The sequence below is a fragment of the Apodemus sylvaticus genome, chromosome 22 (assembly GCF_947179515.1).
Source record: "Apodemus sylvaticus chromosome 22, mApoSyl1.1, whole genome shotgun sequence".
Classification (NCBI taxonomy): Eukaryota; Metazoa; Chordata; class Mammalia; order Rodentia; family Muridae; genus Apodemus; species Apodemus sylvaticus.
The window spans coordinates 30920847-30932934 of record NC_067493.1 but is presented as its reverse complement, the minus strand read 5'-3'; the positions used below and the strand labels follow the sequence as shown (position 1 = coordinate 30932934).

General features: G+C 45.3%; 1 protein-coding gene across 2 annotated transcripts in view; it reads right to left on the bottom strand.

The window, feature by feature from the left end:
* Zkscan1 (zinc finger with KRAB and SCAN domains 1) overlaps positions 1 to 11658 on the bottom strand; it is a 43514-nt gene extending 31856 nt beyond the window's left edge. For both annotated transcript variants that reach the window (XM_052167480.1, XM_052167477.1), the window contains exons 1-3: positions 11519 to 11658; positions 3820 to 4332; positions 3093 to 3243 (exon numbers count right to left, since the gene is read on the bottom strand). In XM_052167480.1, coding sequence (XP_052023440.1) covers positions 3093 to 3243; positions 3820 to 4245 — 577 coding nt within the window. In that variant the 5' untranslated portion in view covers positions 4246 to 4332; positions 11519 to 11658. The remainder of the gene's footprint in view (positions 1 to 3092; positions 3244 to 3819; positions 4333 to 11518) is intronic.
* Positions 11659 to 12088: the final 430 nt, after the last annotated feature.

The following is a 12088-nucleotide window of genomic DNA, read 5'->3' as shown; positions in this document are numbered from 1 at the left end:
GCAGAGCCCCGGCATTCTCCTACACCAGCACAGTCACTGTCTGACAGTTAGCTACTTAAAAAGATAGCTCCATAGGATACAGTTGACAGGAAGCAAGACTTAAGCTTCCTTAAGACCTCACTGTTAACCTGGAACCTCATGGAGCTCATGAAAAGGTCCTCAAAATCACCAGGTCCAAACTTTAAAAGGAGAAATGAGGCCTGCGGAGGCTGATGGCTGTGTACTGTCAGTTTAGCATGCGAGGTTACTATTCTCAGCTGTAGGATCAGCAGCTCCGCATCTGGCTTGCACTTCATTCCAGCGCAGGAACGGCACCAGGGTGCTAGGACTCCCTTCTCTGCATACACTGTGAACAACACATCTTCAAGCTCACAGAACACTGAGAATAACAGGGAAGCAGGGGACCTTTGTACTTCTAAGTATAGTTCTGCCATTCTGAGCTAGTTTCCCTGTTTGGTCAAACACACACTGTTCAAATGTTGATGTGACACGCAAATGTAGGGAGGTGTGGGCAGCACACAAAGGCAGCCACAGCATCGCAAATGACTGCCAACCAAATGCCACGAGTGACAAGAATAAAGTAACTCAACTGAAAATGTAAACTTCCCCTTTTCCTTCCTTTGCCAAGCATCTTAGATTTGGAAATGTTACTGATAGACAGAGGATGGGTCCGAGCTGCCAAAAACCACAGAAACAGACCACTTAATCACTGCATCCTTTACATGTGAGGCAAAATACAGACAGGAAGACCACCGGCACTTAGGCCTTCTCGGAGTTAGGAAACGAGAGAGAACAGGATAGAGGAAATTGAGAACAAATCCATTCAATAACAATTTTGAAAATAACAACTCTATTTGCAGTCTCTAAAACCATTTCCCTAGCTACCTGAAGCTTAGATCCTGAGTGTCCTCTCCAGCTGACACCCAATGATGCCACTGTCACTTCTGCTAGTGGAGAAGGAAATCAACATAGGGGGACTTAAAGCTATATAGCAACTGTAGTGTCTGCTGGCTGTCTTCCAGGGTGCCTGGGAGAGAGAACGCTACTTTAAGCGCTACCCTCTAATATTCCTCTTCTAAATGACCTCACAAATAAAAGACAGTGGTGAAGGAACATACTTTAGCTTTTCTGTAACTCTTTAACAAACTTAAAAAGGAAATAGACTCTGTGTGTCTGTGTGTGTGTGTGTGTGTCTGTCTGTCTGTCTGTCTGTCTTTCTGTCTGTCTGTCTGTCTGTGTATTGGAGTCCAGAAAAAGGAGTTACAGGCAGATGTGAGTAGCCTGACGTAGGTGAACTCCGGTCCTCTGTAAGAACAGCAAGATCTCAATTGCTGAGCCCTTTGGCAATTCCTCCGATATGCTATGTAGTTGCTTTTTTAAATTCTGAAAAAAATATTGTCTATTTCTGTAAAGTGGTTGGAGAACTGACCTCTAATGCAACAGACTTTTATAGAAATAATACCTGAACTATTACTTTTCTCATTTCCTCAGTCTAAAAAGTGATTCGTTCTCATTTTCTTCCCTTTGGAAGACTAAAAAAAGAATGGTATAAAACATTTTATGCCAGGAGGTGGTGAACACCTTTATTCCCAGCACTCCAGGGCCTGAGGCGGGTCGAGGCCAGCCTGGTCTACAGAGTGAGTTCCAGGTCAGCCAGGGCTACACAGAGAGACTCTGTCTTGAAAAAAGCCAAAAACCAAATATACATATGAAATCTTTAGAAAGACTTATGACTCCTACAAAACTTATTTAAGAAATACTAACTAAGCCAGGCGGTGGTGGTGCACACCTGTAATCCCAGCACTCTGGTAGGCAGAGGCAGGCAGATTTCTGAGTTAGAGGTCAGCCTGGTCTACAGAGTGAGTTCCAGGACAGCCAGGGCTATACAGAGAAAGCCTGTTTCAAAAAACAAAACAAAACAATGATGGCACACGCCTTTAATCCCAGCACTTGGGAGGCAGAGGCAGGTGGATTTCTGAGTTCGAGGCCAGCCTGGTCTACAGAGTGAGTTCCAGGACAGCCAGGGCTATACAGAGAAACCCTGTCTCGAAAAACCAAAAAAAAAAAAAAAAAAAAAAAAAAAAAAGAAAAGAAATGCTAAAGAAAGTGTTTCAAAACCCAGGCTGAGCTGGGCGGTGGTGGTGCATGCCTGTAATCCCAGCACTCTGGGAGGCAGCGGCAGGCGGATTTCTGAGTTCGAGGCCAGCCTGGTCTACAGAGTGAGTTCCAGGACAGCTAGGGCTACACAGAGAAACTCTGTCTCAAAAAAAACAAGTCCAAAAAACCAAAAACCAAACCAAACCAAAACCCAGGCTGGAAGCTTGGCCCAATGGTTTACACCTATAACCCTGGCCCTCAGGACGCCGAGGCAGGAAGACTGTGAGTTTAAAGCCAGCCTTGGGCTACACAGCAAGATCTTGTCTCAAAACAAACCATTCAAGCTGGAAATAAGATACCACTTGTTCCAATCCTGTCCACTCAGAACTCTGCTGGACATCTGGACTGCACACAGTTTTTAACACGTGATGATGTGTTCAGAGAGCACATGGTGCACAGTTTACTCACCTCCCTAGGAAATACTCAGCCTAGGGTTGCTCTGTGAGCATTAACCAAACAAGCAGGCTGCTGTGGTGTTAGCTGGTAACACAGAGCGATATGCCTCTATCCTGGATCATTTACCTCCCCACCTTATTTTTGGAGGTATGGGGTAAGGTCTCATCCCTTCACTGACCTGGGCTACCTGGAATGACCTCAAACTTGCTGTGTAGTGGATGATCTTGAAATTTTGAACCTCTTTCACCATGTCCTGAGTGTTACAAGTTTGCCTTTTGGCTTTACTTCTGACTCAGGGCCTCACTAAGTGGCTATGGCTATCCTGGAACTCATGCATACTAGGCTGTCCTTAAACTCAAGAAACCTACCTGCTTCTGCCTCCAGAATGCTGGGCTAAAAGGACTGTATCACCATGCCTCATTTTATGCAGTGCTGGGACGGAACCTGGTGCCCCATGTACAACAGCACACACCCTACCGACTAAGCCACCTCTAACCTGAACATTTACTTCTTTCCCACAAGTGAACCCAGCTTCTTACCTCGGGATGACAAGAAACGAGGCTTCCGAGATGAATGCTTGAAATGAGACTGGGCGGCTTCACGATGGTCAAAGCCCGGCGACTCCTGAACTGGATGCAGAGGCAGCAGACCCCTGGCAAGCATCTCAGGCCCATGAACTTGACCTGGGACCTTAGGGGAGAAAATGTTTTCTAGGTAAAACTTCTGATTGGCCTTGAACTCATAATCCTCTTGCTCTAGCATGTCAAGTGCTATGATTAGAGGCATGAAGCACTATTAGAAATATTAAAGAAAAGCCTTGGGCTGGAGAGATGGCTCAGTGGTTAAGAGCACTGACCATTCTTCCAAAGGTCCTGAGTTCAATTCCCAGCAACCACATGGTAGTTGACAACCATCTGTAATGGGATCTGATGCCCTCTTCTGGTGTGTCAGACAGCTACAGTGTACTCATATAAATAAAATAAATAAATCTTAAAGAAAAAAAAAAGGAAAAGCCTCTAAGTGCTCCTGTGGATGCTGAAAGGAGGAACCCCCTACCCACTCATCCTTTCTATGTCAGCCACTGAACACAAACGCTATGCACATGCTCTAGAACAGAGTGAGCTATATTGCCAAGCCCCCAGAACTCTTTGAAAGTGCCCAGGACAGCAACAGGCAAGGACAGGTGTCCCAAACACTCCCCACACTCCCCTGAGCCCACTCCTAAGTCTGTGTCCTTCTTACACACCAGGTGTCATCTCTTTTTACCTGCTGTCCCGACAGATCGAGTTCTAAGTCTTCTAGAAGAGTCACGGCCTCTTCTCCGCTGTCAGGCCGGTACTCCTGCAGCCAGACCTGCAGCTCTTTGGGCAGGATGGACAGGAACTGCTCCAGTACCAACAGCTCCAAGATCTGTTCCTTGCTGTTGACTTCTGGTCGAAGCCATTGATGACAAAGTTCCTTTAGTCGATTCAGAGCTTCTCGAGGCCCAAAAGTATTCTGGTAACAGAAGCACCTGAACCGCTGGCGGAACATCTCTGGGTCGGCTGCTGGCGTCTCCCGCAGGCTGGAGTCCTGCCCCCACATGTGGTCTTCCTCATCTTCCTCTTCCACCTTCACGATGACTATCCCGTCTTTCTCCTGTGCAGCCTGTGGGGACAGACCTGTGGCTTCCCTGGACTCAGCAGTCATCATTCAGGCTCAGTGAGCTGGTGAGGCCCAGCAGGGTCAGGCTGCAGTTTCTGTCCTAGCAACTGTCTTCTATTGGTTCCCGCGCTATTCCTGAAGTTAAAAAACAAGGGGGCGGGGCAGAGTAAGAGTTAATAAAAATGACCAGGAAACAGAGAGAAGTGGGCCCTGGGCTCAAAGGCCTGCCAGTCGAGCATTCTCCGTAAGCTCTAGGCTAGTGGAAGTCCAAGGCAGACAGCACCTGAGGAACAACAAACACCCAATGCTGTCTTCTGGCCACTGTGTGGATTGTCCAACACACGTACATGAGAATGTACACACGTGGGCCACGTGCAAAGTGAGCTGTGCTTCATATAAGGGTACACATTAATCCTTCATATAAGGGTACATATTAAAACACTAAGAACGTCCCTAAAAATAAAGGAGAAAACCACTATAGAGCTGCACTAGCCTTGATGTAACTTCTAATATTAACTTGGAACTACGGGGCTGGAGAGATGTCTGTCGTTAAATGCACCTGCTGTGCCATCATGAGGACTGGGTTTAAATTTTGGCACCCACATCACAAGACGTGACTTGTGTGTGTCTGGCATACACGTGAACCACAGCAGGCACAAAAACGCCTTTAAAAGACAAACTTGCAACTATTTTCAAGCTCTTTTAAAAATTCTTCCAAATGAAGAATGTCAATGGAACTTTGTCTTTTATTGATGTTTATCATACACACACGTGTGCCACAGTACATGTGTGGAGGCCATAGGACTCCTCTACCGTAGACGTGTCCTGGGGATTGCTCAGGTTGTCAAGCTTGGTGACAAGTGTGTTTACCTGCTGAGTTACTCCCTGGCTTTGACCTGAAGTCTTTAGTAATAGCAAACGTCAACTTTTTGGTTATTCTGCAAAAACTAGTTAGGATTTTTGGAAACCATAAATGTTCCACGACACTTTAAATCTTACACTGGAGGAGCTGGTGAGATGGCTCTGTGGTTAAAGCTCTAATTGCCAAGCCTGAGGATACAATGAATCTTATACTTGTTAGAGCCAACTGTGATTGGATTTGTCCCCTCTACTATTAAAAGTAGGGACAATTATGTGATTTGCAACCCTTACCACCATGTTTGTTGTAACACTATCAGAAGTACTCAAAGCATACTAATTGAATTAAGTTTTAGAAAATCATGGAAAATGAAAATAGATTTGTGGAAATTTGAATTTTTGATAGCAAATACTTAGCATGGAGCATGACTCATATGTTGCTGAGCGTAACTGCAATTCTCCCACTTGGGCCCACTGGTCTTGGGAAGTGTTGCCTTAACTTCTACAGCCACCAAAACCAAGCATCTTGGGGCCAGCAAGATGGCACAGTGGTTAAAGGCAGCTCCATTAAGCCTGACAATCTATGGAGATTCCCCGGGACCCGAGAGATCTATGGAGATCCCTGGGACCTGTATGGTGGAAAGAACAGTTTCCTGAAAGCTGCTCTCTGACCTTATACTCCACACACTCACCTGCCTGCCTAGACACAAATAAATAAACAGGACTTAAAAAAAAATTTGAAAAGCCCAACAAAGCAAAAACAAAACGTTTAATAAATCGACCATCTGTTTCACAATGAGTTAAATCAAGAGATTTTTAGGTTAATTTTTATGTTATGCAAGGCTGGGAACCAAAACCAGGGTACATGCTAGTGTTCTACTACTGAGCTCTATCCTCAGAGCAAACCAATACCTTTAAACTAGGAAAACAGCTTCAATTTTATGGTTCTCACTTAAAAATACTGATTAGATTTGATAGAAATGGGATCATGGTCTGTAGTATAGTGATAATTTTGGAGGTTTGGTTTCTTTAAAACAAAACAAAACAAAACAAAACAAAACAAAACAAAACAAAACAAAACAGGAGCCGGGCAGTGGTGGCGCATGCCTGTAATCCTAGCACTCTGGGAGGCAGAGGCAGGTGGATTTCTGAGTTCGAGGCCAGCCTGGTCTACAGAGTGAGTTCCAGGACAGCCAGGGCTGCACAGAGAAACCCTGTCTCGAAAAAACTAAACCCCCCAAACCCCCCAAAACAAACAAACAAACAAACAAAAACAAACAAACAAACAAACAAAAAACAAGAGTACCGGCTGCACTTCCAGAGCTCCTGAGTTCAATTCCCAGCAACCACACAATGGCTCCCCACCATCTATACTGAGATCTGGTGCCCTCTTCTGGCCTGCAAGCATGCACGCAGGCAGAATTCTGTATACATAATAAATAAATCTTAAAAAAAAAAAAAAAGAAATATTTTGTTTTAACCCCAGGTATGGAATATGGGGCTGCTTTAGATTGTCTATAGCAGCTATGATTTGACTTGTATTCAGCAGAAGTGTGATACTTTCTGAGGATTGTGTGATGTTTGGAATTCTGCAGACCTTTCAGAGACCTTATGAATGCTAGGGCATAACGAGGTGGTATGGGTTGTTGGTTGTTTGCTGTTGATGTTATAGTAATTTGAAACAGAGAAACAAGAAGAAATTAGATATCCTGGCAGTGAAGATTACCCCAATATTGTCTGCTTTTCCTCTTCTATTGTTTTTTTTTCCCTCTCCTATCCAGATTGAAGGTTAACATCAAGGACATAACAGGTATGCAAGTTTTTGTGACTAGGTTTAAACGATTTTATTTTAAATGCTATTTATGTGCACTCATACACACACACATACCACAGTGAGCTATTGGAGGTTAGAGGTCAACTTTTGGGCTTTGCCTACCATGTGGCTCTTGAGGACTGACTAGGCTAAGGCAGCAAGTGTCTTTACTTGCTGAGCCAAGGCACTGGCCCTCAGTGGCAGTTTAGACAACCTACCCCATATGCTGTTGCGTTCAGTTGTTTCAGTTCAGTGGTGATTTCTTTCCATCCCAATACACACAGAGGTCAGTGTAGTGTTGTTTGGAGGAGATTCTGGTTTCCCTCAATTACTGTCAATGAATGTCTGACCCATACTATCTCAGCATTCAAGGGTTTCCACCTTCAGGACACACTCCTCGATTCCAGCCCTGCTGCATTCTTCCTGTTAGTGGTGAATTCCCCTTAATTGTAGTTATCTAAACCCAAGTGTGATAAACAGATGACCAACGGACTTCACTCTTGCCATGAATAACTCCAACTCTGTCAATGTTTTACTCAGACTCCAAGATGTACGTTGTCTGTGACTGGTCTAGCTTAAACAAGGAGATGAGGAGTTGGACTGTACACATAGGGAGAACCACCCCTGCTATTTCAGTTCTCCCTCCGCTCTCTTCTTCAACAGTGAGTAGCTCAGGGAGACACTCCTCTAGTATCTCACCTGCACAGGCTTAAATTAATACCTTGCTTTCTTTGACTCTCCCTCTTCATATGCACGGAGGAGGGAATTGTTTAGGACAGGGCTACATAACAGGCAGGGCTCAGAAGATGATCTTGAACTTCTGATTCTCCGGCCTCCACCTCCTGAGTGCTGAGATTACAGGAGTGAGGCATCACACCTGTCTGTTGTATGCAGTGCTGGGGATGGAACCCAGGGCTTCTCGGATGCTAGACAAGCGAGCGCTCTACCCACTGCTGCGCCCACAAAGCCCTGAGCAAAGGAACTTTGTTTGTGTTTATTGTCCAATCCGAGCTCAAGTCTGGCTTCTCGGTTCTCCACCCCTATTCTCTCCCCATTCACACACAATCTATTTGCTACCTCACTCTGATTATTTCTCCTAAAACTTTACAGCCCCAGTCAGTGGGTTCCAGTTCATTTCCACTTTCCCTTCAAGCATCACTTCCAGTCAACCTTTGCACTCCACAAACCCTTCTCCACTCAGCAAAATGACTCCAAACCCAGCACCTCAGTCACGCTCTGCCTTGGCAAACCTAAGCTCAGGTTTGCTCAAGAACGTTATAAAAGGAGAGTAAGAGCCAACATTTGCAGGAGCCAACTAACACACTCATCACTTCACTGGACCACATCCCCACAGTCTTACGAGGTGCCTAGGAATATCATCTTGCACTGTCGTGTTAAAACTGCAGTTAACAGACAGTAAATCATTTACCTAAGCTCTCAGAGAAAGTGCATGCTGGACCAGGGTCCGAAACGACACTGTCCTATCTCGGGGCAAGTTCTTTTTTAAATTTGTTTTTCTTTTCCCAACAGGAGTGTGGTGTGTTTGTGTGTGGAGGCCAGAGGTTGACACTGGGTGTCTTTCTTGATTGCCTTCTACGTTACCAAGGCTGAGTCTCTCACTTGAACTCCGAGTGTCCTGACTGAGCTAGGCTAGTTGGTCAGTTTGCTCTGGGCATCCTGTCTCCATTTTCTTAAGGCTGGGGTTATAGGTGCATGCCCCTCAGCTGGCTTTACACGGGTGCTGGGATCCCAACCCAGATCCTCACACTTATCTAGCAAACGCTTTCCCAACTGTGCCATGGTATTATTACCCTAATTACTTTGTGGGTCCCGACGCATGCCATGCAAGTGCTCTACCTTTGAGTTAACCCCCTGCCTAAACATTCTTTTAAGAAAAATGTATGACAGAAAGATCAAAAGTTTAAGATCTGTTTAGACTACAGAGAGGGTTCAAGGCCAACCTGGACAACTTAGTGAGACCCTGTCTAAAATGAAAATAGGAGCCAGGTGTAGTGGCGCAAACTTGTAAACCGGCACTTGGAAGGTAGAAGCAGAAAAGTGAGGAGCCTACTGTCACCCTGGGCTAGAAAAGACAAAACCAAACCAAACCAACCAACAGCAAAACCCCCAAACGTCAGCAAAACTAATACAAAATGCAAAAAAGGTCAGAGACGCTGTCCAGTGGCAGACTGCATGAAGTCTAAGGCCCTGGCTTGAGGCAAACAACACTTGATTGAATTACCAAGTCTCTCCCCCCCCTCCCTCCCTCCCTCTCTCTCTCTCTCTCTCTCTCTCTCTCTCTCTCTCTCTTTGTGTGTGTGTGTGTGTGTGTGTGTGTTCAATGTTTCTTAAATTAAGCAAATTAGCTTATGAAACGCTGAAAAAAGTTTCTGGCACTTAGTAGGAACTGGGGAAGTCTTACTTTTTAAAGATGAACTTAAGGGTTTGGTGACATAGCTCAGTTGCAGTGCACTTGCCTAGCATACAAAAGGCCCCAGGTTCAACCTTAGTACAGCAAAACAGAAAACACAAACAAGCCAGGTGTGGTGGAGCATGTCTGTGGAGGTGGAGGTGGAGGCAGGGGTATCCAGACTGTAGTGTCAGTCTTGGTTACATAGTGAATCCAAGGCTTAATAAGGCTATTTGAGGTCAGAAAATAGGACCAAAAAAAAAAAAAAAAGTCAAAAGTAAATTCAGGAGATATGATTGTCCACTACAATTTTCTGCCTGCTTAGAAGATAAGCAGCGGAAGAAATGCATGCAAAGACAGCATAGGCTGGAACAAATGAATTATATCCCCTGCAAATAAGTCGCACATCCCTCAGTGGTTTCTAGTATTCTAATTAGTGATGGAGTACGGACAGAGGAAGAGAGGTAGAAAACCACCATTGGAGTCTGTCTAAAACGAAACACATTCTGACATATCATCTCCTTTAGAAAAAAATCACTGCCCAGCAACCAGACCTCACCAGAGAAAAAACAAATGACTTCCGACGAGAAAAGACTCCAGACTCCGGGCTCCAAACACGGTTTATTTCAAAGGATGTTTTCTCAAAATCCAGTCTTTCTTCTATGGCAAAGTCTTGCAAGTTTAAATAAATGATCCTTTAATCCCCCTCTTCAACAGAGAAGTAAAATGCTTTATAATATGAAAAAGCTACTCTTAAAAGATAGCTAGTGGCCTAGTGTTGTGGCAAGTGCCTCTAATCCCAGCACTCTGGAGGCAGTGGCTAGAATTCCAAGGTCAGCCAGAACTAGAGAGGACCCCCCCTCCCCCACTTTTTAAAAAAACGATCTAAAGAATATCAATATCACCACAGAATGAAGAGCTAAATTTAAGACTTAGTACACTGGCCTGGTTGTATCTAAATACAGTATAAACCACTTGTAAAATATGCAAATGGAGACATTAAGTAGAGAATCAACAAAAGAAAATAGTATTCAGTAGCAGGCATTTCTATAAGTTAATAAAGATGAACCTGAATAAAATGACAAGTATGAATCTTGTGTAGTAATTGAAAGAGGACACAAACCTGAAAAAAAAAAACAAACCATCTGGATAGTTCTTCACTATAGCTCCCTTGTAATAAAGCTAATTTTCCACGTTTGGCCAGCTTTTCTAGTAACTTCACTTGTTGATGTGGTTACAATGAATTCTTCATAATTCCAACAAGTATTTATTGATTGCCTTCAATCCCCATAGCACTGCTCTGTACAATAAATGCTTTCTTTGGTCCCAGGCCATGAAACAGTCATTCTCTATAATCTGTGTGTGTGTGTGTGCGCGCGCGCGCGCCGCACAAGTGTATAGGGAAGAGCAGGGAAGGAAGGGCGAACTTCAAACTAAATAACCTGACCCCCTCCTTTTTTAAAATTACAGTAACATTTTCCAAACCCACTCTTTCAAGTTTGAAGAACCTTTTTGAGCAAAGGTAGTCAGTTTCATGGATAATAAAACTGACAGTTGGCAAACGTCTTGTCTCATCTAAGGTCATTAAGCTGATCAATCTACTGGCCCGGTGAGATTTCTTCCAGATATCCTTCACGTCTCACCCACTGCAACGAAGCAAGGTTAACTAACACGCCACCTAATATCTCCCAGACAGGACATCTAAACAGGCTTAAACCAGCAAGAGCTTTCGAAGCTTTCCATAAAGCTGACAGCCCGCTGTTAATTTCTAATCGATCTTTTAGCCACTGTCAAGCTTCCAGCGCTTTCGCTCAGCGCTGGGAGATGGAGAGACAGAAAAGCAAGTGATCTGGAAATGTTTTCAGAACCTCAAAACGTGTACGGAGCTCAAGGTCTTCCGCATCGTTCATCTCAAGATCCTCAAGGACCTAGGACGCGGACTGGACCCGGGGAAGGGAAGGGCAGCAAGAAAACGAAAACCACACACAACTCTCCCCTGCAACCACGGCAAATGGCGACAGGAGGAGTGGGAGAAGAATCCAGACATGGGGATCACGTCCGTTAGTGATCTTATCCTCAGAAATGTTATACAAGGGTGATGACAAGAAAGGGTTCCCCACTGACCCCGGAGCTCCGGGCACCGCCGGGATCCCGCAGGGCTCCTTTCCAAGCCCCCCGGGTGGTCACACGGCCCACCCTCGCGGCCCGCCCGTCCTCCGAGAGTCCGCCATGAGACTCACCGTGAGTCTCCGGAGCGGCCTGGGGACGCCGGGCGACCAAGCACCGCTGACTCCGGGTTCAACCCGGCCGAAGGGCACTGCACACCGACCTAGGCCCTCCCAACACCTCGCCACAGACACAATGAGTCACAAAGACCGGAAGTAGGTCAGCATCTCATCTTCCGGGACCGAGCTGAGCTTCCGGGTCCCCCTAGGAACGCGGGAGGACTTTGCATCTCGGTTTCCGAATCTCTTGTTCTGAGTCTCCCCAACACACCCGCAACCCAAGACCCTGATCGCCGGTCTTCAGTTCCAGAGATAGCGATAAAACGATCCTGATTAGGGTGTTTAGTTGTTGTTGTTGTTTCCTGACGTAGTGTTCTTCAGCTCTATATTACTTTCTCTCCGTCTTTTCCATCGTGGGCAGTAATTACAGTTATTATCAAGCAATAATAATAGTAATTGTATGTCTGTGGCAGGGGAGCTGAAACAAGGTTGTAAATACAGGTAGATCAAAGCCAAGCCAGGGGTGGCTGGCTTCACACATCAGTCCTGGTGAGGTTTGCCAGTTGAGTGCGTGGTGTTTCCAAA